The sequence below is a fragment of the Buteo buteo genome, chromosome 9 (genome assembly GCF_964188355.1).
Source record: "Buteo buteo chromosome 9, bButBut1.hap1.1, whole genome shotgun sequence".
Lineage (NCBI taxonomy): Eukaryota > Metazoa > Chordata > Aves > Accipitriformes > Accipitridae > Buteo > Buteo buteo.
In genome coordinates, this window is record NC_134179.1 from 33,230,867 (window position 1) to 33,255,974 (window position 25,108).

Below are 25,108 nucleotides of genomic sequence, written 5' to 3' on the forward strand. Positions count from 1 at the left end.
TAAACTGTTTCTAAGGTATTAATAAAGAACTTGTACAAAGGTTGAGATTTAGAACAGCAACCCTTGCGCTACTGAGAGTCAATAGATTCAACTGAAGTTTAAGCAAGGGGTAGGATCATCACTGGCTTGCAGTATCTATTAAGTAATATTAAAATACATCCAGCCAGTGTAAACCAATTCGGTACAGCCAGCCCTGATGCAGAGTCATGTGTGCAGTCTCCCTTGTAAGTCTGAGAGAAAACAAAAGCTTTCTGGCATTAATACTAAAATATGTTTTTCTTCCTTGACTGTATGGTACTGTAAGCTTCAAACCTCTAGACCAGTAGGTTGGGTCCTGGTTTACACTGCACATTTATTCTGGTAAGGCAGTGTGTGTGTTACGTTTGTGCTCAATTGTTTTCTGTTCATAACCCTGACTTTACAATTGATGTAAAATCTAAATTCTCTTTTTGCATTATGTGACAAGTGGAATGTAGAAGCAGTTCTCTGAGTGGTTCTACAGTGACCATTTATGTCATCACTTTAGATTTTGCTCAACAGTTGGTCATTGTAACTAAAACATCTATCACTTCTGTCCATCTCCTATTATTTTGGAAGCACATTATTTTTTCCTGCTAGCTCATCTCAGAGCAGGCAGCTGTAGTTCTGCTTACAGCTGAACCTCATGCTTTTTCATTAATCAAATATGCCTAGACTTGTTTCAGCTGGTAGATACATGCCATAGGGAACTGGCTGTGGAATTCCTGCTCACGTGTCTCTTCAGATGCTGCAAGGCAGATGGGAAGGACAAATGATAATGAAAAGTTGCAGTCCGAGTAGAAGGCAAATGCGTCCCAAGTACACAGTTGTGTAAGTGCCATTATCGTGAACATCTTGTTTATGTACTCAAAATTCAGCACTATGTCATGAGTGACAGCTGGACACGCTGAAACGGGACTTTCAGCAGTGCCACGGATGAGGCACTGTAGTAAGACACTGAGATGCAGATATTGTGGAGAGGTCCTGAATCCCTGGGTGGACCTGGCATAATGAACCCAGAAACAAAAGGAAGAAGTTGGGGTGAGTATACAAGTATGTCTGTTTACAGACTTCCATCTCCAAAATGGAAAACAAATTTACCTCTTTCCTTCCAAAAGGATAGCCGTGTGTGTCAAGAGTTAAGAAAAAGATGCAGTATTTTGAAGAAGTGCATTCTTTTCATACTTACTCTTCTGTTTGTATGTTAGGATGAGTGTAAAGCTGTCTGCTATGCACTGATGTTGCAGGAGGAGATTTCTTCCCATAAATCAATTCATTGCAAGCAAATCAAAATACTCAATATGTCACCTGAGTAAGAAGGGAAACTAGGCAAGGTTTAGTCCTCGGAAGCAGTCCAGTAAAGGGCCACTTAGACTGAAAGCATGATAAAAGTAAACTTCATTTTAAAAGCAGTACTTTAGTACTACAGCTTAACCAGCCCTGTTTGCTCTAAATGAACAGAGTGAACACCTGTGTAACACGTGGTGGGGGGGGGGTAAGTGGTAGATGCTGAATTTGTAGCGGAGAGGTTGGTTTTGTTTTGGAATGCAGAACATAATGATACCAACCCCTCTGGAGGGAAGGGCCAGGGCTGCTTAATTCGGTGTGTGTAAAAGGCAGAGAGACATTCTGGGGGTGAGACAGAACAAGGAGGGCTGCAGTGAGGCACAATTTGTGGGGAGACAAGAGATTTTGCCTTTCCTAAAAACCTACTGCCATCCTACAGAGTGGGGTTTTTGGGGTAGTAGTGGATTTTTTGGGTGTTTTTTTTGGGTTTTTTTGTTTGTTTGTTTGTTTTTGGGGGTTTTTTTTCTTAGTCCTGCACCCCCTTTCTTTCCCCTAGCTGGCACCTGTATCCCTGTCAACTCACATCCTGGAAAAATGAGACCTACCGTGACTGGCATGCAGGACAGTTGCCCTTTCATAACTGTGTTAGTTGTAGGAAGGAGTTTTTAAACTGTTTTACAAAATGGTTCAGAGTGGTCCCAGCTGAAAGTAGCATTCTTCTGAAAGGCATGAGGCTTTTATGACTCGGGAAACCCATGTGCATGCTAAAGCAGGACATTAGCACTTCAACTTTTTAAGACTTGTTAGCTCCAGTTCCATAGCACAGCAATACTGTCTGGCAATTACTGTGTTCAAGATTTGCACTATTGTTTTTTATTTAATTTCATTCATCTGACGGTAGTATTTCCTTCCTTGTGCTTTGTAATTTTTTAGAACACAATACAGAAGAGGATTATTTAGCTCATGGAAATCGACGAAGTTGTGAAGCAGTATCAAAACTTCTTCAGGCTTAACCACTCATTTATGTTGCAGCTGTTTAGAGTTAAATCTCTTGTTGCTGTGCAGGTGCTTGGTTTAGTTTCCGAAGTACGAATGCGAAGAGCACATGCTAACAGCTGCCGAATTTCCATCTGCAGTACAATTCATACTGTGCTTGTGCAGTAGGGAAGAACTGTTGTGTTTCATGTCCATCCTACTTTCTTCTTTTTTCCCCCAAAGCAGCTACATTTCAGCCTTATATGTCACTTCTATTTGAACTATATATTCAAATAGTCCTGGGCGATGTTCATGAAGTGGAAAGAACATTAATTTCCACCTACAGAGAGGAAGAGTTTGTCTACAACTGTTTGAAGACTTGCTCTTGTCTGTGCAGTCACCGTTCCCGCGCCAGAGTCTTAGCAGTTTCTTGTTCAGCCGTGGATGACGACCCCTGTCTCATGTGTTTTCTTTCACTAAATTGAATTCTTAAGTCAGATGCCCCTGTAGCTCTAGCATCACCTCTGTCTTACACGGTTATGTTATCGTTACAGTCGCTCTCTCGTGGTACGGTCCTGGAAAGCACTGCTTGGGGCTCCAGGGCTGTCAGTCGCTGCCACTCGTTCCCGACCAGCAGAGTAGCTGCCCTGCTCCACTGTCTCATGGCTCCACACCTGCCCCAAGCACCCACCCGGTTGTGACACAGCCCCCACTTCTATCATCCTTACTCAGCTGGATAGCTGGCAAATGTTTGGGCTCCTACGCTCTAATGACACTGAGCTTGAGGAAGTAAATGCAAAGTACAAACCCACAAGGTGCTAGAACAAAAAATAAAATTAAAAAAAAAAAAGGGAAGTTTGAGCAGTGTCCCTGTTATCGCAGGCTGATGTATACCATGCTGTGCTGCTAGGTAGTGTTGTTTTGGGTTTTTTTGCAAGACAAGTCAGTGTTAGAAATGTTTCTTCCACCACTGCAGTGCTGTCAGATTAGTGAGACAACTTGAGCTGTTCCTGTCACAGACCAGCTGTAAGGACAAGCATCTGAATAACTTAGAGATCTCGTTAAGCTTATGATAATCTTTCCTTAAGGGGGAGGGGGAATCCTAGCTTTTCTCCCTCACTCTAAAAGCTTAAGCTGAACATGGATAATTCTGATCACTCAAATGATAACTGTGCTCAATCTAATGCTAGGTAGTTAAGGTTCTTTTATTTTTCTCCTAGTCATTCTTCCGACAAACAATTTTTGTAAATAAGAACAATGAAAAGCTAAAAGACAAATACTACCCTGCATCTAACACATTTGGCAAACTACTGTTTTACATAACTAAATATAAATGGACACATGAACACGGTCTAATAAACAATTTAAATGTTTATTTGAAAAATGTTAACAGTACAAATCAGCATGGGCAGACTGGGCCTACTTGGCAATAGTAAGCCAGTACTTTTGTAGAATTTTCTTTTTTCTTTTGAGACTTCACATAGTACTACTATCACAGATACAAAAAGCACATTGTTTACAAGTGCTAACAATTTGTATGAGTGGAAGGGGCCATAAAAGTGTAAAGTGCTTGAAGTATAAATCTGCCTTTTTAATTTTTATTTTGCATATACAAAATGTCAAATTACTTGAGTAACACAAATGTTTGGTAGTGATATTTTCCTTGCAAGGCACACTCAACCCTAAGAGACCTGAAACCAGGTTGGGCAGCTTTGTTTAGACTTGCAGGCACAGCTGATGTTTGTGATACTCCCTCGTCCTTTTCTGAAGAATGCTATCTGGAGACTTCAGGACACCCTGAATTTCATCATCTTGCTATTCAGGATAGCTGACTATGGGCATGAAGGCAGCCAGCACCCTGTCCGAGGTGTGGAAAAGTGACTTCACAGAAGTTAAAACCAATGATAGCCCTCAAGGTGGAAAGCTGTTTTATTTTGAAGCTTCTGAAAAGGCTGCATGTTTACGGAGAGGCACAGGGAATTCAGCTTCGGGCCTCAGCCCGAGTGTCCCTTTACCAATGAATCAACTCACTTAGTTTTCTTAGTAGGAAACAAACAAGGTATTAAGATCAAGTGCCAAATTTCAGGTCAACTAAAAATTTGTTTTTAAAAAACAGTAACTCCAAAGTAAACACAATATTAAGTACATGCTTTCTCATCTAAATTATTTTTCCTGTCTGGAAGATCTGAAGGCAAGCTGATGGTAATCACAGGTACAAAGCTGACTTGATCCAGGAGAAGGATGCCTCTGAAAGGTAAGATTACCTGGCATTAGAAAACAATATACAAAACAATTCCGTATTCTAAAAATTAGGTTTATTCTTAAACTCCCCAAACTTAGTTTAAATCAATGCATCAAGTATTACCCTCATAATCTTTTTTATGAAGCAAGAATGAAAACTTGATGGAAAACTGGTTCCAAAATGTACCAGCTGTGGTTTTAGAGGGGTCCCTTCACCCAGTTTCTGCATCTGAGATATCAGTAGCATAGGCTCTATATGCTTAATTTCATAGTAGCCTAAAACTACCTGCTGTCGGGCTACTTTGTCAGGCCCTTGCACCTAATTCTCTAAGACTAGCTAAAGCCTCTAGTTTTATCACAGTACTGTAGAATGGCATTAAAGACCTGGGAGGAGGTCCTGACTCACACTGGCAACTGTGTCATTCACCAAATGAGACCTCCTACTCATTCTTACTGGTTTACAATCACAAATTAAACCTTCACCACTTTTTACTGGTCCACTTTATACAGGTAGCAAAAAAATGACTATGTGGTTTTGGTGGGTGTTTTGTTTCATTGTTGTTCTGGTGGTTTTGTTTTTGTTTTGTTGTTTGTTTTTTTTTTTTTTTTAAAAGGGGGGTAAGGACCATCCTTCCAGTGTTACAATTTCTTGAAATACTCTGACAAACCATGCACAAAAGCCACGCTCTCCAATTGGAAGAGAAATTATTCCAGGCTGGTTCCTCTGCTCTGTACTGACCTCTGCCATGGACAGGCTGTCAGACACTTTGCTGAACAATTTATGGGGATTAGAATTTTCTTCCTAGTTCTGCTTAGTTCAAAGTTCAACATGTGGCAGTGCTAAGCTGCTTACTGCTGTGGGGAGTGCAAAGTGTTTCTTCACTTTTTCTGCTCTAACAAGTCAGTTACAAGAAGTACTCCAATCTGACAGCACACTGTGTGAAACATCAGGGGGAATCATGGTCTCTTTTCTCACTGCAGTTTCCAACCTTCCTGATCTTCCAACCCTCCATTTTTCTAGCTCTGTGAAGAACTAAGGCCACTCATATCCCTGGGTGGATACATAAATTAACTGCACTTAGAAGCCACTCAGAAGCACAGCTGGTCAGTTACATTTGAAGACATCAGCTGTGCTTGTGGGTGATGAAGCATGCTACACTGTCAGTCACTTCTCCTGAAAGAAGGTATGGTTCCAAGGGTTAGGACTTCCAGAATTGACTTGGGTTGCTTTAAAATATACATGCTTGCCCATTCCAGCACTAAATCTATACTGATTTCTTAGCTGCAGTTACTAATTCATCTCTCCACTGCTTGTTTTGAGAGCTTACTTCTCTGAAAAGTATTAGTGTTGCTACTAACACACTGAGTGAATAAAGTCATCTGCAGTCAATCAACTTTATCTATGACCTTTTGCCACCAATGCTAGCACCAATCACTACAGCTTGTAAGCTGCCTATACAGGTAGCTCCTCCTTGGGAGAATTCCCACACAAATTTACAAAGCCAAATTTGAGGCCTTTCATAACTACTGTAAGTCCAACACAGTAGAGTAGGAAAAGATTTAGTGTTGTTAGAATTGTTTTAGCTCTGGCTTCTCACCCTCCTCTCTCGGAGCTATGTTAATGGTGTCTCACAATGTAGTCCTTAGAAGACTTGGTAAAAACTTGGCAGTATGACAGCCAAGCTAAAGACATTTCCAGTGAAAGATTTTCCCATGTTCCTCTGAAATGCCTATGTGTCAGAAGGTCACTTGGAATGGAAAGTTACCGGCAGCCTTTTCACTGAATTGTTGCCACCATCTTCCTACAGAATGGGGCTGCTTCTTGAAAGTTTTTTTTTAGTTAATGTTTTGCTTTCATCAGAGGAAAAAAAATAGCAAAAATTACTTACTTGTTTTCACAGGAAGGGAAAATCACCTTTAAGACTTTGAGAATAAGAGCTGCTCCAACAACTCCAACTACAACGACTTCCATCAAACTAAAGAAGACAGGTAAAGATCGAAACCAGAATCTGCACAACCCTTTTCTCAAGTCTTCTACCCACTGGCACATCACCTACAACCAAACAGGTAAAAATAAAAAGATAGGTTGCAAAAGACAGCAAGTGCAGTTTTTGTAGCTACTGCTGAATCGCATTACATGGTGATGGTTTTACTTAAATTTATGTATGCTTAAACATACATAAAAGCAGGATGGAATTAACTGGTGACTCGGACCTCTTTCTTCTACAAAGTTTGGAATGGGTGAAGGTTTAGTTCTCCGCTCATCCTAGCAGAGTTCCCTGAAAGGAAAGGCCACTTTAGAAAATAAAGGACACTTGAACAGAGAAGGTGAAGGGTGAGCTATTTGGCCTAGGCACAGAGAAGCTATGATACCATGGCAGTGTACAGCAGGGAAAAAGGTTACTGACAGCCCAGGAGAGAGGTAGCACCTTCTCTAGCCTATCTGTAACTTCCAGCTTACTCTTTTGGCCCTCCTGTCTCAATAGTACGTTATAAAGTCTTTCTTTCAGCCACAGAGGAGGCCACCAAGCCCATCCTTACCTAATCTGGAACTGAAACTTCTCAAGCTGTTATGTGTTTCTTACAGCAGGTGAGACCAATGGCCCATCTCCCAGAGGGGTAAGCACTCAAGCAGAGTCAGAAAAAAAGATGTAATTTTAAGCTAAACAATATGTGAAATCATTATAAATGCTTAGCTTGGTATAACATAAATATCACAACTCACTGTCATGAAGTATCTGTGAGGTCAGAACATTGCAGGATTTAGAAACCCATTTGATTCCTGCTGGAGTAAAAAAACCCAACAATTCCTCACTGCTAAGGGGTAATTTAGGAAGTTGTTGGGTTTTTTTTAAGTTTCCTAGAGTGTGTCTGTAAAGGTCTGTTCTTTTTAGTGGTTGGCTGTGGGGATTTCTTAGACTTCAGTGGAAGTCAGTTTACTGTCAGATACCTCACACAATACAAAATCCTAATCTTTAACAAATATAAAGCAGCAAAACAGTACTCTGAGAAGTCAATACTAGGTTAAGTAGGAATGGCAATTCTATGTTGCTTTTTTTTCAAATTAAAAATAAAGGACCGAAGACAAAGGCCTAGGAATGTTACGTACCTTCTTAACGATCTTTAAATGGATGTTGTGTTTGGTCTCTACATGAAGAAAGCCCACTATCTGAATACTAACAATGCTGGGGTTTTTTTGTTCTGTGAACATCCACAAAGGAGGAAAACATAATATTTGTATGTGTTTCTGTAGACAATACTAAAAATGGGGAAGTTTATTCCCTCAAACTGTAATACTGAATAACATTCAGCTCTATCTGCAGCATGTTACTACAACTTTTCCTCCTAGAAATGTCACCAAGCGGGTATGCATTTCATCTCTGGGGAAACAGGGGAAAAAAACAGAGGGAGGGAAAAAACTGCTTTTCCTTTTTAGACCAGTCTTTAAAGGTATATACTAATAATTAAAGTAAACAAACAACAAAACTACCTTGTAAGAAGATGGAGGTTCTATCCTAAGAGGGGTCTCTGGTAACTTGCCAGGTAATGTCTCTTCATCTACTGTAGTTTCTACTTGCTGGATGAGGTACTGACTGGTAGTTTGCAGTGGATCTTGAGTATCTGAAGAAGAAAAGCTAGATGTAGTGGGGGGCTTGCTTTTTATTTGACTCACTATTCAGGAAGACAAAGACAAGCTGCATTTCTATACTTATAGTACAGTTCTCACACATTTACAGCAAGAACACAGAAGGCTGACTTTTATTTTTACTTGAGTAGTGAATTTGGTAAGAAGCAGAAGCAGTGTTACAGTGCAGCCTTTAGCTGTGCCCTTAGCTGTAAATTTCAGCTGTTGCCAGATTAAAAGGTGATGAACTAGATCAAAATATTCACCTCCTGTGAAATCCTTGATAGTTTTTGATTAAACAAAACTGAAATAAGATTAAGGCATCAGATAACTTCTCTTGCTTTTAAGTTATTGGAAGTGGCCCAGACAGGTATTTCCTCTTCAGTTTTCTCTTTCATTCTCAGGAAAAAGGGGGAGCTTTACAGAAACTTCCATCATAGCACTAACAGAGAAATTTATTCCTGTGAGATGTCTGGGCTGCAGCTTTAGAAGTACCAAGTGCTTCAAAGGAGAACAGATTTGAAAACAAACAAACAAAATACCTAGAACATGGAAGAGTTGAATTTAGGTGTTTTTAAAAACAAAAAAAAAAACACAAAAAAACCAACCACCACATAAAATGAAACACTTCCCTGTTAATGAAGAAACTGTTTCACTATGTAAAACACAGGAATAATGATGTTCTTTCACCCTTGTAAAGCAATACATCAACTATGGATAAAAGTATTTTGTAACAACTAAGAGAGATACCTTTTCCTGCGAGGTTGGGAAGTGTAAATAACACATCGTTGTCCCTGGGGATGGAATACAGCATGCTCTCTTTCAAAGGGACAGTGTAGTTTGAATGTCTAAGTACTCTCAGGTCCTTTACTAAAATATCTATTTCTGTTACTTCTTCCTGCTGAACCTACAAGAGATGCAAACATGTTGATAATACTGAGTTTAAAGTGAGAGTGAAGTAGGCTGGCAGAGAAAACCAATACATCACAGAAAAATCCCAAGCCATTAAGATTTAGAATAGGGTTGTTATAACATGAATTAGTATTCTTTGTTTTTACTTACCACGCTGCTGTAGACTATATGCTGAATATGCTGAACAGACTAGGTCTCTCTCCCCCTGCAAAAGCCTGTGGTAGTCACTCCATGGGCTTTTAACCAAGTCTTACATTGTTCATTATGATCCTCTTTCAGGGAGGCATTTTAGGACTTGGAAAACCCAAGTGCATAGTTAAAGAGCACTTGCAAATGTTTAAAGTGCTGCTGAGGCAAGACTCACACTTCTGCTTTTGATTTTTTTCAACAACTGAAAGAATAGTTTTCTTCCTCCTCTTCCAGGGATGTGCTGGACCCGTTTCACCTAATCACTGCAAACATCACTTATATATAATACATTCAGCATAACTCCAGCTAACATCAATAACTGCACTGTGAGGCCAAGAAATGACAAATCCAGAGAGTTTGTGACCATAATTGTAACTGCTACATAGAAATATAACTAACAAAAGAAGAATGCAGCATGTGATACAGTTTCACTTATGCTTTCAGACCTATAGGCCAACCTCCTTTTGCTTCGAACAAGCACAGAACAATGCATGAAACAGCTGATCTTTACTGTCAGCTGATAACCAATGAGAAAGATTGAAAGCTTTTGACTTAAAGGAACAATTAAGGAAACAGCATTAGCTTTCTGGTTGTTCTTACCAGGTCCCTGTGGAAATCTGAAATGCATTTTGATATTTAGTTTGAAATATGAAATACAACAGCACTGTTGTGTAACAACTGAATCAAACCAGGATATATTAGCCTCCTAACAGTGGGATAAACACCTCATTAGAAAAGCTTCAAATCTCTCAGTGGGATTTTTCATTAACAGAGTAAGATTTTGACATGATGCAGATCCCTGTAAAAAAATACTACCCGCTGAGCATGCAATTAATTAAGGATCAATAGTACTATCATCATTCTCTCTTTTAAAAAAAAGGCAGCAGAACATAAGCCAGCTTCAAAAGAGCCTGGCCACATGTAAGATGGAGACATGTACTGAAACAAAAATTTGATGCGTCTGCTGGCTTCAGCAGCTGTATCTTCTCTCCAGAACCTCTCTGGTTGGAAAAATAACTATACCGTATAGGTGATTTTGAGAACTCAGTTCTGCATACTTCAATCTTGGCTATAATTGTAACCCCTCACATTCACTAGTATTTGTGCAGATACAGTTAGAATTTGGGGCGGGGTGGGGGGGTATGTTCATCTCAAAATCCATGTTCATTATCAAGACTTTTATTCAAGTGAATTAATTATCTTACATGCAAAATATTCTAAGGCTAAGCTCTCAGGTGTTGTGGGCTTTCACAACAAGCCCACCTGACATAAGAGTTTGCTACTGCAAGCTGTCCCCCATGCTACATGCTTGAAACACTTTATTAGCTTGGAATAAACAATAGGGAAAACCTCAGGACTCAGAACGAGCCCATGCCCCTTTTATTTATTCTGTACCTTATTTTGTAAATGAAATATTGCTTCCCAGTCTGACTTTGCTTGCATAAATGCATTTGTTGAAAGAGCATGTGACAGAGGTAATGATATTCTAACAAGCTTAAGGGAAAGTCATCCAACACTTAATAATTAAAATAAGAATGGAAGCATTAAAACTTGAAGACTCCTCATGAAACACCCCTGCTACTACACAGGCAACTTAGGTTGGTATTATCTCCCTCGGTACTGTGCTAACTAGCATTAGATTATATACTTTGTGCTCTAACCACCAGCCAGACACACGTAAACTTTTTAATCCTTGGTAACTACTTGCCCCTCCTAAATTAAAAACAAGCAGAGTGTTAGGCTGGGGGTTTTTTACCTGTTTTCCATCAATTTCTGTCACTTCTTCCTGAATGACAATCAGCTGCAGATCAGAACTGGATGCCAAAGGCCACTCGTGAACCATGATGCGAACACTGACGGTTCCCAGGCGCTGCTGATCTGGTAAGTTATCGGAGTTTCCGTTCTCCACTGTTAACACACAATGTCACAGTTTTCAAAGAGAAACCACCCCAACCAGAAAGCAGTACACAACCACGGGGCAAACAGCTGCAACTCTGACATAGATGCCTTTGCACACATAACAGCTGAATGGAAAAGTCATTACAGCTACAGAGGACCACTAGCATCGAACCAGAGATGCCTGAACAGTGGTACGGACCATGCTGATCGTAACTCTTCCAGTAACCACTGTTATAAGGGGTAGTAAAACAATTGCCGTGATTTTTTACCAGTATATCACCAAATCAAACTTGGAGCAGGTCTCGTGATATAACACAGCAGACAATAGCAGCGCTGTACAACCCCAGACTGAGAGAGCCTGCAAGCAATGTCAGGTCCCTGCCTTTGATGTTTGCATTAAAGCACTCTAAGCAGCACTCTTTTGGCTTCGCTATTGCTACATTCTTATTTTAGTTGTCCAAAGGAGTTCGTAACAGTTAATACCACAGCCCGCCCAGCCAGCCACCTGTGTCAACATCTTGATTCACACAACATTCCCTTTCCTCTCCCTACAGAAACAAATACGCTCTTTTCCACGCACACTGCGTATACCATTCAAGATGAGTGTCAGTTCCCTCATACGTGTTTTTTCTGGCCCCCCCAATCTTCATATGTGACCTCTGACACCTCAAACACTCTTTCTACCCAAAAGCTTTCAGCTCTTTCAACAACCTAATGTATTCCACAAGTACACAGGGAACTGCCTTTCCACCCTCCCCGTTTCCGCATAAACTTAGTATTCTTCTGCCAGCTACCATGCCTCTGCTGCAGGTGAGGGCATGCTAGAACTGAAGTGCTGCAGAAGTGCAAGAGGGGAGGTGACAGATCTCTCCAGCACACAGACAGCAAAGTGCGTGAACTGAGACTGAACTGGCCCGATTCTGTGTCACTAGCGCTGTGGGTCGCTCGCAGTGCCGTACGACGTGGGGGAAGGCTGGCCTAGTGTCCTTCCATCACACAATAACAGCTCAGTGCGACCATTACTTTTATGCTATGATCCCTTTCCTCATAAAGCTATTTCGCTTATTTTAAATACAGAAAAATACTTTTTGACATCATTTAGCAACATCTTCCATTGCAAAAATAAGTGGCAGAAGGAGAGAAAGAGAAAGGTTCCCTTATGTGTGAGCCAGAGCACTAACCTGGTTGCTGAATGTTTTCTGACTTACAGCAGCAAGCATACATTAAAGGACCAAAGCCTCTAAGATGCCAAGTAGCTGAAGCTCCCTGTAGTCCCAACCCTTCATGTGTCAGGCTGCTCAATCCCCACTACACTCAATGGGAGTGAAAGATACGCTTCCAAAACTGACATTCGTGGGAACTTCTAGTGGGGACACAGGGGCCAGGCATGATCTGACAACAGTGTCAAGATGACACCATTCAGGAGACTTGGTCTCTAATATTCAAGAGCATGAATACTTGGCTCACGTTGATTTTTACATACATTCAGGAGTATTTTTCCCCTCTGTTAACAGGTAACAAGTATCTCTATATTCCTTCAGCATTTTACAAACATTATCTGAATATATTGATGAGGATTTAGTAAGTAAATAGTATAAACATTACTTTACAGATAATAGAGAGACATACCATGCTGAGGACTCAGACCCAAACATGGAGATAGAGAGTTACAGGTTCCTAGCTCCAGGTCAAATCAGTATTTTTCTCACTGTTTCAGATTGACATTCATAATTGTAGTCACTGCAAGCTATACAACTATCATTTGGGAAATTAATAGGAACTACAGTACAGTGCTCAGTATCTCTCAGAATTAGTCAATAAAATTATATCTTTTTTTTGGAGTCAATTACCTTGCAGGTAAATGACATTTTGCCATGTTTTTCTACCCTAGGATAGAGAAAAATAGAACCAATAGGAATAACTATCCCAGAAAAAGAGGAATTAATTACTGTTCTCCCTCTCCAGAAAAGAAATAGTGTCAAATTAATAATTGATTATGCTTGGGAAGGAAGGGTTCAAGAAACAAGGTCATGGCTCAGAGAAGCAATTTAGAAAAAGCATTAGTACTATCAAAGTAAATGTCTGATTTTAAGGAGGGGATGACCTCAGAAACCAAGCTAGAGACTGACTGCACCTGATCCATCAAGAGATCATTCTGAATACAACAGAAGCTTATATCAAGTGAGCATAATGGCCCTTGTTTAATTAATTATACAGTATGCTCTCTGATCTCAAAAAATCACAGTACTTTCTGGTCTTTCACAAAAGGTATAGCATTGAATCAGTGGAAAAAATAGCAGTTTCAAAATAATTTGAAGTCATTAACCACTGCGGGACACTAGCACAACTGCAGTATTTGTGCTATAATATCCTAACTAGCAGAAACTTGTTTGTCCAAACAGACACAGAAATGAGATAATTAAAAAATCTTCCTAACAATAATTCATACTTTTGTTATTGAATCTCCTTTTGGATATATGCCAGCCAACCTAGGGACACAGCCATTAGCAGGGTGGAGTTGCATCCTTCTGTTTACATTGTCTAGCCTGTAGTGCAAAACATTCTTTTGAAAAGATAGGCAGAGTCTGGATTTCAGATTAGACCATTTATATATAAGCATGTGAATGGGACTTGACAACAAGGCAGTAAGATTTTTTTCTACCCATTTTAGTAGCAAAATTATCCTACCTTGGGAAATTATTTGCTTCTACGATGCTCAGTTTTGCAGAGTAGGAGAACATGTAGTCATTGTAAGCTTTGGTTACTAGATAACAGGGAAGCCAAATACCCCAGGGGAAAAAAAAAGAAAAAAAGAGAGAGAGAATACTCACATATTATTGTTTGACATGTTACGTGGGCAACTCCGCTTTTCATAGGAAAATCATTTAGATATACCTGTCCATTAACATAGGTGATATTAAAAACAACCTGAAAGAAAGACAGACAGAATGAGTGTGTGGTTCCTGACCCCATGCTACAATTCTGTTCTCAGAGGAACACACTTCACACTGACTGACGTCAGACAAAACAATGCATTTGCATCCACATGCAGACTTTGTTTCACTGCATATTAATTCACTGAATAAATACAAAAAACAGACAAACCTGTCCTTTGTGAAATTCTCCACTGGTTTTCAACATCATAACATTGACTCTGATGGTTTCCTGGAAAACAGCAGTGAGAAGAGATGTGAGTTTCTGAGGAAACACATAAGCCACTGCAGGCCACTTTCACAGACTGTCCTGACAGAATGACAACGTACAATCCCCAGAGCACATTCCCAGGCTTTCTATCCAGCAGACAGAAGAAAGAGCAATATGCTTACTTGTTTCATGTAAGGGTTGGTTTGAGTGGTTTCCCCTCTTTTTAATAAAGAGGATTGCTGAGAAAGAATGACAGCTGCATCCCCTTATGGATAGGGATTTTTAAAATAAAGATAAAATAATAATAATTGAGCTGGATTCTCAGAAGAACTTGTTTCACATGGATAGAATGGAAAAGAAGTCTCTCATATTACCTGAAAAATGATAGACAATACAAGGTAAAAATCAGATTCTCTGTAAATGTTTTTTAAGCACTCCACTTAGTCTTCAAGGTGAAGTATAATTTAGTACATGTTAGCCTATACTGAAGAACACTCAGTTTTGTCAGTGTCAGCAGTAATCCTGTTTCTTTTCTCTGGTTATGATTCCCAAATTATGCCACACGGGACACCTCCAAACTCACAGCTAATGGGGATTTGTTTCTTTCTTTCAAACCCTAATTGCTGTAATTTATTGACTTACTAATTCTGTCCTTTTATTTCCCCCTTGTAATTTTAGGGGCTGTTTTGCAGATGGGACCTTAAATCTCCCAGGCCTGCCCCTGACAAAACTTACATATAAAAGCCAAATCTCTCTTGGACATGGCCAAAAGTCATGATTGCCACACTGCTTTCCTGAGTCACCTCTTCAGAGATAACATTAAGCTCCCTATTTGCCTTTTGGGAGCCTTAAATGATTCTAATTGCATTTCATTTTGCTCTGGAATACTTCTCCATACCTTCAGCATCTTTTTTCACTCTGTGTTTGAGTCATGGTTTCACAACTAACAGCTAAAAAGCAAGTCATGTCTCAATAAAACATTGATCTTGCTCAGAGTTTAAAATAAATAAATAAAAAATTAAATACGTAAGAAGGCTTTTCATTTGGGATTTTTATAAAACACTAAATTTTCAGCCAGGAGACACCTGAAATATACAGTACCTAGCATAACATAGTCCCAATTCGTGAACAGAGAGCTTCTGAAGCATGACTATAATGTAAAAAAATCCTTAAATCAACAGGTGTTAATCAGCATACACACGTAGCCAGGACTGCCAAAAACTGAAAAACAACATCCAAATCTGATGCAGCAGAAATCTGGCATCATGAAAAGCATGGCTTAAAATCTAACACAGGTAACCTTTTGGTTGGAAACACCTTGTCATTGATGCTTCAGACGCATTTGTCAAATCAGTAGGAAAACTCTCTGGCCGCTGAGACCACAGAGAAATCTCTTTCTCAATGCCCCTTCTAGGAAACAAGTGTTTATACTGACTTTTCAAAGCTGTACGTCTTTTACACCCTCAAACTGTTTCACAGATTACCAAAACCTTGTGTCATTACTTCTTAGTTTTTTCTGTTTTCTGGGGATTCAAAAGGCACAAAAGATGCATTTTCCAGGCACTCTTAATAGTCCTTTGTTTTTAAGCCTTAAATGAAATTTGAGTTCTTTTACACAGAAAGTATTTTGCAATTTTTTTTCAACATCTACAAAATGACTCACTGAGATTACAAGAAAAAGGAAATGACTGATAGCCTGTAACTGCTGAAAAAAAAGGAAAATCCCCCTATTTTTTTTTTAATCCAATGCTTTATTTGAAAATTAAGGGCATGGGGCAATATAGATATGCTCAACAACTGAGCATTACCTGTACAAAGTGAGCTAGATACATGATGATTAATTTTCTTCAGAACAGCTGTCCATTCTGTTGACGTAGTATCCACAAGCACTGTCATGAATTCCGGTACATACTTAAAAACTTGCACTTGAAGAGCGTATTACATGTTTAAGAAATTAAAATATTTCAGTGGATCACTTCCGTGCTGTCATAGTTACAAAAAATAGATCATAGTGTGCAGACAAATAAGCCAGCTTAACTGCTTGCTCCCTCTGCCACTAAAAAAGAGAGTGTAGATCTCTCCCGCACACCATCCTTCCCTCTCATTTATGCCAAGTCAGTGAGCCAATTTAGCTCATTAAACTGGCAGGAAAACGTTCCCTTTTTTTGCCAGACTATTTTTCTGTCAGTTGAACAAGCAAGGAACAGCCAGACAAGCATGAGAGACACAAGAACGCAGCTGGGAGGAGGGAGCTGGGCTACTTGTCCTAGTGGCCACAGGCTGTTGGATAGGCTCTGCTGCATGGTCTGCCTTTCCTTGCAGCATCTCCTTAGAAGATGCCCATCCTCACCATCATCTCAGGAGATGGCGGTGCACCTCCTGAACGGCACAGGTTCATAAAGCTATTCAATCGCTTAGAGCAATGATTAATACTCCACTACAGCGGCTACACCATGAGCCTTGCCATTTTGTGTTCACAAGCAACAGAGAACTCTTATTCTTGCCATTCCCATGACCAGTCTGTTCACATCCAGATCCATCAAATTCCACTGACAACTTCCCATATTCTGTACATCCATTGTCCTGAGTTGTCACATGTTCTTGTTTTGCTTCTTTGCTAAGTGGTCTCACAAGAGTTGATGCCAGTCTTGCTAAGAAACATTTCAAATAGAACTCAAAGTTTTGGTGCTAAAAAATAATCAGTTTTCAATTGTTCTTGCTCCAAATGTTCCTGAACTGATACAGAAACATCTCAAGGACCAGAAGACCAGCTTTTCCAGAGTCAGAATAAACTACATCAATGTCATTCCTGACAGACTTATTCTTAAAGCTCTTCAGTGATGTCCAAAAACTTCACACTCTCCTCAACTATTTAGTACTCAGCTACCTTTAACATTAAAAATTTTCCTAACGTCTAACCTGAAGCTTCCTTGCTGCAATTTATAAACAGGTCATTCATGACCCTTCATAGTATATTCCCATGGAAAATAACAGTCCTCCAACTCGGTCTTCCTGATTTTATAACGCTCTCAGCAAACTTCATCCTTCCTTGGAGGAGAGTTCCTCACTGCTGTCTTCCTATGGCTTCTTCCCACCCGTCTTTCCTGCAGTACCACACCCAAAACTCAACGGGTCTGGCTGTGGCCAATCTTCCTGACCCTACACATCCCATACCAAAATCTACGTGAGAGCAAGAACCGCAAGATGCATGCCAAACACAATGAAAAGCCAGGCAGGAGGACAAGGGGAGAGAGGAAGGGACTACGGCAAGTAGCTCGCAGGAGAGCAGAGCACCATCCCAGCTGACCCGCTTTCACCTACAGCCGGGAATGGGTGATGCACAGCGTTCCCCCTGTTAACACAACACCGGTCAGTACCCCCTCGATATCTGCTCATGAATAAGTGTTCAAGAGTCACACGTTGTTTATGCTTGCTAAACCGGGAGAGAAACAGACTTGGCATGCCAATAGCTCTTGTACCGTGCTTTCATGATGAAATGCCTGGCCTGAGAAGCCATACTTGCTAGAAAGTGCTCCAGTGCTAACTCAGGTGCCCATCTTTCCAACCCTTGGGCTGAAGACTCACAGGCTTATGAAACACCCTTTAATTTCAACAGAGAAAATACTTTTTTATGTTACCATAATAAAACTCACTACTTAGGAAAAAAAAAAAAAAAGGTGTTTTATACATATGTCTTGTGGCTATGTACTTCAGCACTAAGAAAAGTAAATAACCCCGCATCACTTATTTTGTGTATTGAAAGCATACTAAGCCAATCCTGTAGTAACAAAGTCACTGAGAGCAGGACATGGGTCCCCTGCAGTAATCCATAATATTGCCCAGTCAAGTCCTGGAGAAGCCTGAACTATGAGTGTAAAACTTGTTTGTATAACTTACAATACACTATTCAGTATTAACAATATCATGAAAGTTCACATAAGTTTCAGACAGTCCTGTAATTTAAAAGGTCCTCAATGCACGGGAATATTTGAGAAAGCTGCACTTTGACAGAGTCAGAATCAAAGGACAGCCCCAAGAAGCAATCCACGTCCCCAGGAATCAGGTTGTGCTTTCAGCTTACCATTGACACCTGTACCATCATTCACAGCACCTTCCTGTGCTGGTGAATGCCTTCACACAAAACTCTCCAATTTACACTAAAAATGGCTCTATCATTCTTAATGCTGTTATAGGATGTAGATGTCCCTCCTGAGACATCTACCTCATCGTACGATTTCTCATCACTGTTTTAGTGCTCCAGCAGTGATATTTACAGTGGTAATGGCCACAGTACTTGTAAAGAGGACAGCACTTCTACCACAGATTTATGTCATTCTGTTCTAGGACAGCTAGGCAACAGCAGTAACAGTGTGGCTACATACGTTACAGTGAGCTAGTGAATTTTTGTGAACTTGGATCAATGGAGATAAGCAGGTAGTGATCATTTGCTAATCCTTTCTCTCTCACCATGCGCTGCAACAGAACCCAGGAGTGTTAACTGCGGCAGTATAATTGCTCTAGTAGCAGAAGAGCAAGATGGGGAAAAGATGGCAGCAAAGACTATAAAGCATCTGGTATAAGTTAAAAGGAATACTCATTAATTCTTAAAGACTCCCCATACCAATGCCACACAAATCTACAGAGAACATTTCACCTAATCTTGGCCTTTTATGAAAAATGCCGCACAAGACAAAGCTTTAAGTCTAATCACACAGGAACATCAAACAGATCTGATTACAGAATCACTGAAAAACTCATTCCACGGGCAGTGGGTACCTGATGGGGTGCACCACACAGTTTCTCCCAGTACAGTGTAACTGTTAAGTCCTACACAACTGCATTAGTCACATAAACCCCATCTAGATTCAGCTGCTAGCAGCCAGCCCACTTAAAGCACAGCTGTTCGCCATTGAGGCTCTCCGAACCAGGCTCTTTCTGCACTAGAAGGCCTGTGGGAAGCGGAGCGGGCAGCACTAGGAACAGATGGCATCATGCCTCGCAAAATGGCCAGCTGTACAGAGACTTGAAAGACAGACAATCCCCTCGCATCGATTACGCAGGCACTAGTGGGATATCCTGTTGGTGATAGGAAAATATAAAGTCCAATGAAGGTTGCCAAACAGATAAGAAATAGACAAGACTAATAACTTGTTTCTAAAGTTGAAAAGAAATTATGGGAAAAAAGTGTTCAAACAGACAAACAAAACTACCACCCAAACTCCTAGTGTTTGAGTCCTGGCACTCACACGGACAACTGGCTCCAAACAGTGTAACTATATTTCCAATCCAGAGATCTGTGATCTGTGCTTCTCCTAATTCTTTCATCAGACTCAGAACAGACCTATGTTGTAGGATGAGTCTTAACTGCAATCAGGCATAACTGAGTTAAGAAATAATCGTGGTACAAGTTTGACATGACAAGTTTGCGGGACAATAATTAGTCCCTCATATTGTACAAAATTTTAGTACAAAATCTTCTTCAGTAAGGTTTAGCATTATTAAACTGCATGACAGTATTTAGGGTAAGATAATGAAATCCAGTATTTGCTTAAGTAACTTAATCTTAGTTAATATAAAAATCTAACATAATGCTTTTGCTTTACTTTTCTGAACAACCACACTTATCTTCCTTCCTTGCTTTACGATGATTCTTAGCGTAATACTGCTTATCCTTTCCTTTGCCCTACATATGTTGCTAGAATTAACTGCCTTTGCTTTCTCCCTATTAAATCAACTCATACTATGAATATTTTATCAGGAGTTTTAAAAGTGAATACTTAGTCTCACATCACTGGGACAGGGTTGCATCATACTGCTGTAATTTAATCAAATATACATGGAGAGATGATGTCAGATCTTTTAGGCATAAAGTTCAGAACATGTGCCAGGCTGTTAACAGAGAAACTGCCATATAGCGGTGAAAGAAACACTTCAGCATGTCACTATTGACAAGTTTCTTCGATTAAAACACATTACACTCACTGCAAATGGTTGATGTAGTGAAGATTACTTTCTCCTGTTGTGAAATCATCCATCCACACAGAGGTTTCTTGCAGCCAACAAATGATCTGAAAGCAATATTTTTCAGGCAACTACACTAAAAAAAAGTCTGGTAGGCAAGTATGCTATTTAGAAAGAACACTGCTAAATCTAAATTATCAAGAGGCAAACAGAGTAAGCAAACAACATAGCATTAGCATTAAGCCCACTGTGCTTTTAGCCAGTTCCTATCAGCACATTAAAAAAATACTCTAAAACACAAAACCTAATTCCTGACCTTACACCAGAAAAACACATTATTTTAATGTGAAGGTCAGTTGACTTACTGCATCATTCCCTGCCTTTTTTTTTTTTTAAAAAAAAAACCAACTTTGACTAATATCAATCAATCTGTAACCCAGTGCTTATCCAAATTTCAGGAGGAGAAAGAAAAATCAAAACACACATGCTAATGTTTAAAAAAAAAAAAGTCCAGATTTCAAAACAGCTTATTTAAGAAACGACAAGTATTGCACAACAACGGAGGCGTTCACATTCCGGAGCTGAACAAAAGCATTTCAGCCTTACAAAACGTTATTCCAATGTTTCAAGATTTTTCCTCAGTCCTTCCACTATGGTTTCTGTAACATCATGGCCATCAACTTGGAGGTGAACTTTAATACCACATACAAGAACTACAAAATGTGAAGCTACCAGTAGTATGCTGCCAGTGGGCTCACAGAATTGTAGAGGGCACAGTCGTGGTACTCAGTTGAAGAAAAGCTGAACATGTTGATGCTGCCTGCTCCCAACCAGTCTGCAGCCCCAAGCCATACTGAGGAAAGACCATGATTATTCTGACCCCATCGCCCACTGTTGTTAAGCTAATTGCTTCTGAAGCCAACCTGACAGCACGGCATTCCTGTTCTGCCTATTCCCACTGCCTAGGCACTTGTGTTTCTACCAGGCCACCATAAACCAGCTCATGGTCAAAACCCAACAATTCTTCTACTCAAAACTTTCTCAAGATGCATTGTTCCTTCTACATCAAAAATGATCCTATATGTACAAAGAGAAATAGTGCAGGAGGGAACACCAGTTTTTATTTTTTTATGTTTGAGATTTAAAAAGAAAAAATACTAAAGTAAAATTTGTATGTTCTCTTTTTGACTCGTAAAAGAGCTTTTCTGCATGTACTTATGCCACCACACCAGTATAAAGCTAAAAAAGTGCAGACACTTCCAGCTAGAAAAAACTGAGCTGACAGACCACCTAAGAAGTACAGCACAAATGGACAAACTCAACCCCACAAACAGCACAGCTATGCCCATAAGGCATTACACCCCAGTTACTAAGTCAAGCCCTATTAGCATTCTAAAACATACCTCTTCTACTTCTGACCCCAAGCTGGCATCCACGGGACCGCTGCGGCACCCCTGTGCCGTGCTCACTCACGCCTTCAGATCCAAAGATAGATAGCATACACAGATGTGCCTCCACAACTTGCACAACTGCCAGCTGCGACAAAAAACTTCGGTGCTACTGAGCTGAAGTTTTGGTGTGAAAGTGTGATAGGTTCCAGGCAGAAGTTAAACAAGAGCACAGGTCTCTATTCCATTGTCACTTCATGTCTCTTTTGGCAAATTCAAGCTAGCAGTTCCTTTCTCAGAGGGATAAGCAAAGTGCCCGAGGGCTGAGCCCTCTCTGCTCTCTTTAGTGCACCTGACTTCAAGCACTCTTGCACTTTTATAGGTGTCTGGAGATCTAGATCCCCATTTTGATATCAAAGCTAAGCAGATCTCTCTTCAAATGTTCATATAGAGAAGCAGAAACCAGGAAGTAAGCCCAGGAATCCTGCTTTGCAACACAGGATGTGCCAGTGCAGGGCCTTTGTCAGGCTTTCTTGGAAACGTTGTACTTAAATTAAAAAAACCCAAAACCTCCAGAGGAAAAGAAGCCATAATAAATTTACTCACTTGACAGCAACTTCACATTGGCTAGACAAGTGACTACAAACGCAACACAGCTCTTCCCTCTTCGCGATCTCACACTTTTGAGTTCACGATTATAACAATTAGAGGATGTATTTAGTCATGATTCAAGTACAGACAGAAGTACCCAATTCTCTTCTGTAATGCTAGAGGTCAAAGCTCACCGGTGCCACGGCACATCTTTTTATTCCCACTGAGAAGACCTCCCCAGTAGTACACAAAACATTCCTTCCACTCCTTAAAAAGCCACCAATTTAACTTAAAACTATCTTACCAAGATACAGCACAGGTACTGGAACAGAAAAACAGACAGCACAATGCCCAGTAATATACCAATGCATCGAAACTCTTTTCTCGATTCAGTTCAAAAGTAGAGAAATCAGTGGGAGCAAATGTGGACCTAACGCACTGCGTACTCCTAAGGCACTGAACCATCAAGATGTGGGTAGGCAAGCATAAAACCACAATATAAATACACCTACATTACACAGAGGTAACTATTTCGCCCCCCCAACCTGTCAGATACTTATTTCGGCATACCAAATCCTACAGAAACGAATCATTAAAGGGAGGAGGGAAGCATTACCCCCGCGGTAACCGAGTTTGTGGCAGACGCCTTTCGTACCGTATGTGTACATTTTAGACCGAAACGCTCTTGGGCAGCAGGTCAAGCGCTGCCAGCAGGGGTAATACACCTTAGGCTGCCAAGCGCTACACCCGGGAAACCCCGTCCCCGTCCCACCGCCGTCCAGTGCCACCGACTCGGCCCGCTTTCTCCAGCCGCGCCAGCGGCTCCCGCCGCCGATCCCGCCCGCCCGGCCGAGGCGGCCCGGAGACGCCCAGCGCCCCGGCAGGGTCCGGCTCACCCCTCGGGGAGGGAGGGACGGGAGAGAGAGAGAGGGACAGGGGCTGGGACTGGCCCCACCGCGTCCCGGTCCCGGTCCCGGTCCCGGTCCCGGTCCCGGTCCCGGTCCCGGTCCCGGTGCCGATCCCGGTGCCGGCGGTACCTGGCCCAGCTGCAGCGGCGCGGCCGGGCCCAGCAGCGCGGCGGCCAGCGGCAGCAGCAGCAGCAGCTCTCGCCCTCCCAGCGCCGCCTCCATCTTGCAACCCGGGAATTAAAGTGAAACATCAACAAGCGGCGGCGGCGGCGGCGGCAGGGGCGGGGCCGGGGCCGGGGCCGGGGCCGGGCCGGGAGGAAGCGGGGGAGGCGGCGGGAGGGGCCCTGGCCGGGCCGGGGCGGTCAGCCCCCGGCGGTCAGCCCCCGGCGGTCAGCCCCCGGCGGTCAGCCCCCGGCGGTCAGCCCCCGGCGGTCAGCCCCCGGCGGTCAGCCCCCGGCGGTCAGCCCCCGGCGGTGTGCGCTGGGCCGCCTCCTCGCTCCCCGCTGGTGGGCACCCATAACGCCGGCTTTGTCTCTGGGCCAGGCCACCCTGCCAGCTCCCCGCTGAGGGCGGGTGTCGGCTCGGGAACGACCTCTTTTTTTTTTTTTTCTTCCTTTGGAAGAGGGGCAGAAGTTTAGCGAGAGAAACGGCTGAATTTTGTGCCCTCCTGCGACCGCTGCGAGATGCCGAGCCAGGCGCTGCAGAATAACGCGCGGAGACCCGCCTGCTCCTGCAAACGCCCGTTACCGTTAATAGATGATTACTGCCTTTGAAAGCACTTTGCATAATAAGAGAATTACCCATATAGCCAATGCTAATAATTACTACTATTTATGAAATGGCTTCTCAAACCGACCTACTGCCTTCACACCCGTAAGACACCTGCAGCCGTCCCTCTGCTCTGCCTGCAAATGGCAAGGGCTATCTGGCCGGAGTGGTGCTGGGCTGAGAGTTCTGAGCACCACACGTCAAGAAAGGTTTCTTGAAAGCAAAAGCAGGCAGCGGGCTCCGGGGGAGAGCAGAAAGAGCCATCAGAAAGGAAGAAAGCACAGGGCAATGTTTTAAAGGGGAGGGAAACTTAACAGCGGCAGTCAAAACCCACAGAAGTCTCGGGCAAAGAGAAAAGAAACAACCTGGATCTCCCAAGTCCTCGGTGGATATGAAGATAAAAACTGCTTTATTTGCAACGAGCAAGATGGCTGTTATCAGTTAACAAAAAACTTTCTAACGGTAAGGGTGGCAAACATCTCAACAACTTTTCTAGGGAGGTTTTAATATAGCCAGGGCAGGGCAATAAGTTCACTGTCCTGTTGATGCAATCTGTAGCCTGATTTTATATTGCTCCGTGACTCCTGCTTGGTTGATAGTGAACATAAATCATAAACCCCACAGAAACTTGGTATTTTATATGCAGTTTGCATTCATGAGACACTGGTATAAACATCTGGCACAAGATGCAAGGCATTGGAAAATGAGGCCTAAAAGAGTCATATATTGTGAAGTATATTTCAGACACATCACATGAAAACCTCAAATATTTCATCCCTAAACACATGTATTATCAGTAGTTAGTACTATTTTAGAGAATAGAAAAAATAAAGCTGATTAACTGCCTTCTGTGTAATCACACAAGTCAGTAACGGAAGCAGGGATAAAAACTCTGATGCCTTAATTTCCACCACCTCTTTACCACCACCTAGTTTACCTAGTTTCTCTTAGATCTGTCCTTAAGATTTTTTTTTAATCTGTTGTGTTTGGTAAATTGAAAGAAATAGGTAAAGGGTCTGTTCACTGTGCAGTCTCACAAGGCAGAAAACTACGTGGTAACTCAGCTCCCCAACAAGACATTTTGCTGAATCTCCTAAGGGATGTGCAAGAGCCTTCAGGGATATGATGGCAGCTACAAGAATGCAGCTCTTGTTGGTACTTGCAGTCATTTGCATGTGCTGGTGGGAGGAAGTTTAAATTAC

General features: G+C 41.6%; 1 protein-coding gene across 2 annotated transcripts; it reads right to left on the bottom strand.

Annotated features, from left to right (window-relative positions):
- Positions 1-3,633: 3,633 nt before the first annotated feature.
- Positions 3,634-23,425, bottom strand: GINM1 (glycosylated integral membrane protein 1). 2 transcript variants are annotated; one of them, XM_075036008.1, is made up of 9 exons: positions 16,099-17,974; positions 14,473-14,555; positions 14,252-14,311; positions 13,978-14,074; positions 11,004-11,155; positions 8,897-9,053; positions 8,012-8,142; positions 6,411-6,574; positions 3,634-4,527 (listed from the first exon to the last, which is right to left on the bottom strand). In XM_075036008.1, the coding sequence occupies exons 1-9, from the start codon at positions 16,184-16,186 to the stop codon at positions 4,419-4,421; spliced, it is 1,041 nt and encodes a 346-aa protein (XP_074892109.1). In that variant the 5' UTR covers positions 16,187-17,974; the 3' UTR covers positions 3,634-4,418. The 2 variants fall into 2 exon arrangements, with proteins under 2 accessions (XP_074892109.1, XP_074892110.1); XM_075036009.1 differs by lacking the exons at positions 14,473-14,555; positions 16,099-17,974 and adding an exon at positions 23,268-23,425.
- Positions 23,426-25,108: the final 1,683 nt, after the last annotated feature.

Excerpts from the sequence above, each read along its gene's own strand:
- GINM1 (XM_075036008.1), bottom strand. The coding sequence starts at position 16,186 with ATGACAGTGCTTGTGGATACTACGTCAACAGAATGGACAGCTGTTCTG. Across the intron at positions 14,075-14,251 it reads GAGAATTTCACAAAGGACAG|GTTGTTTTTAATATCACCTA; the intron begins GTTTGTCTGTTT and ends TCTTTCTTTCAG. Across the intron at positions 4,528-6,410 it reads TTCCCTTCCTGTGAAAACAA|AGGCATCCTTCTCCTGGATC; the intron begins GTAAGTAATTTT and ends CTTACCTTTCAG.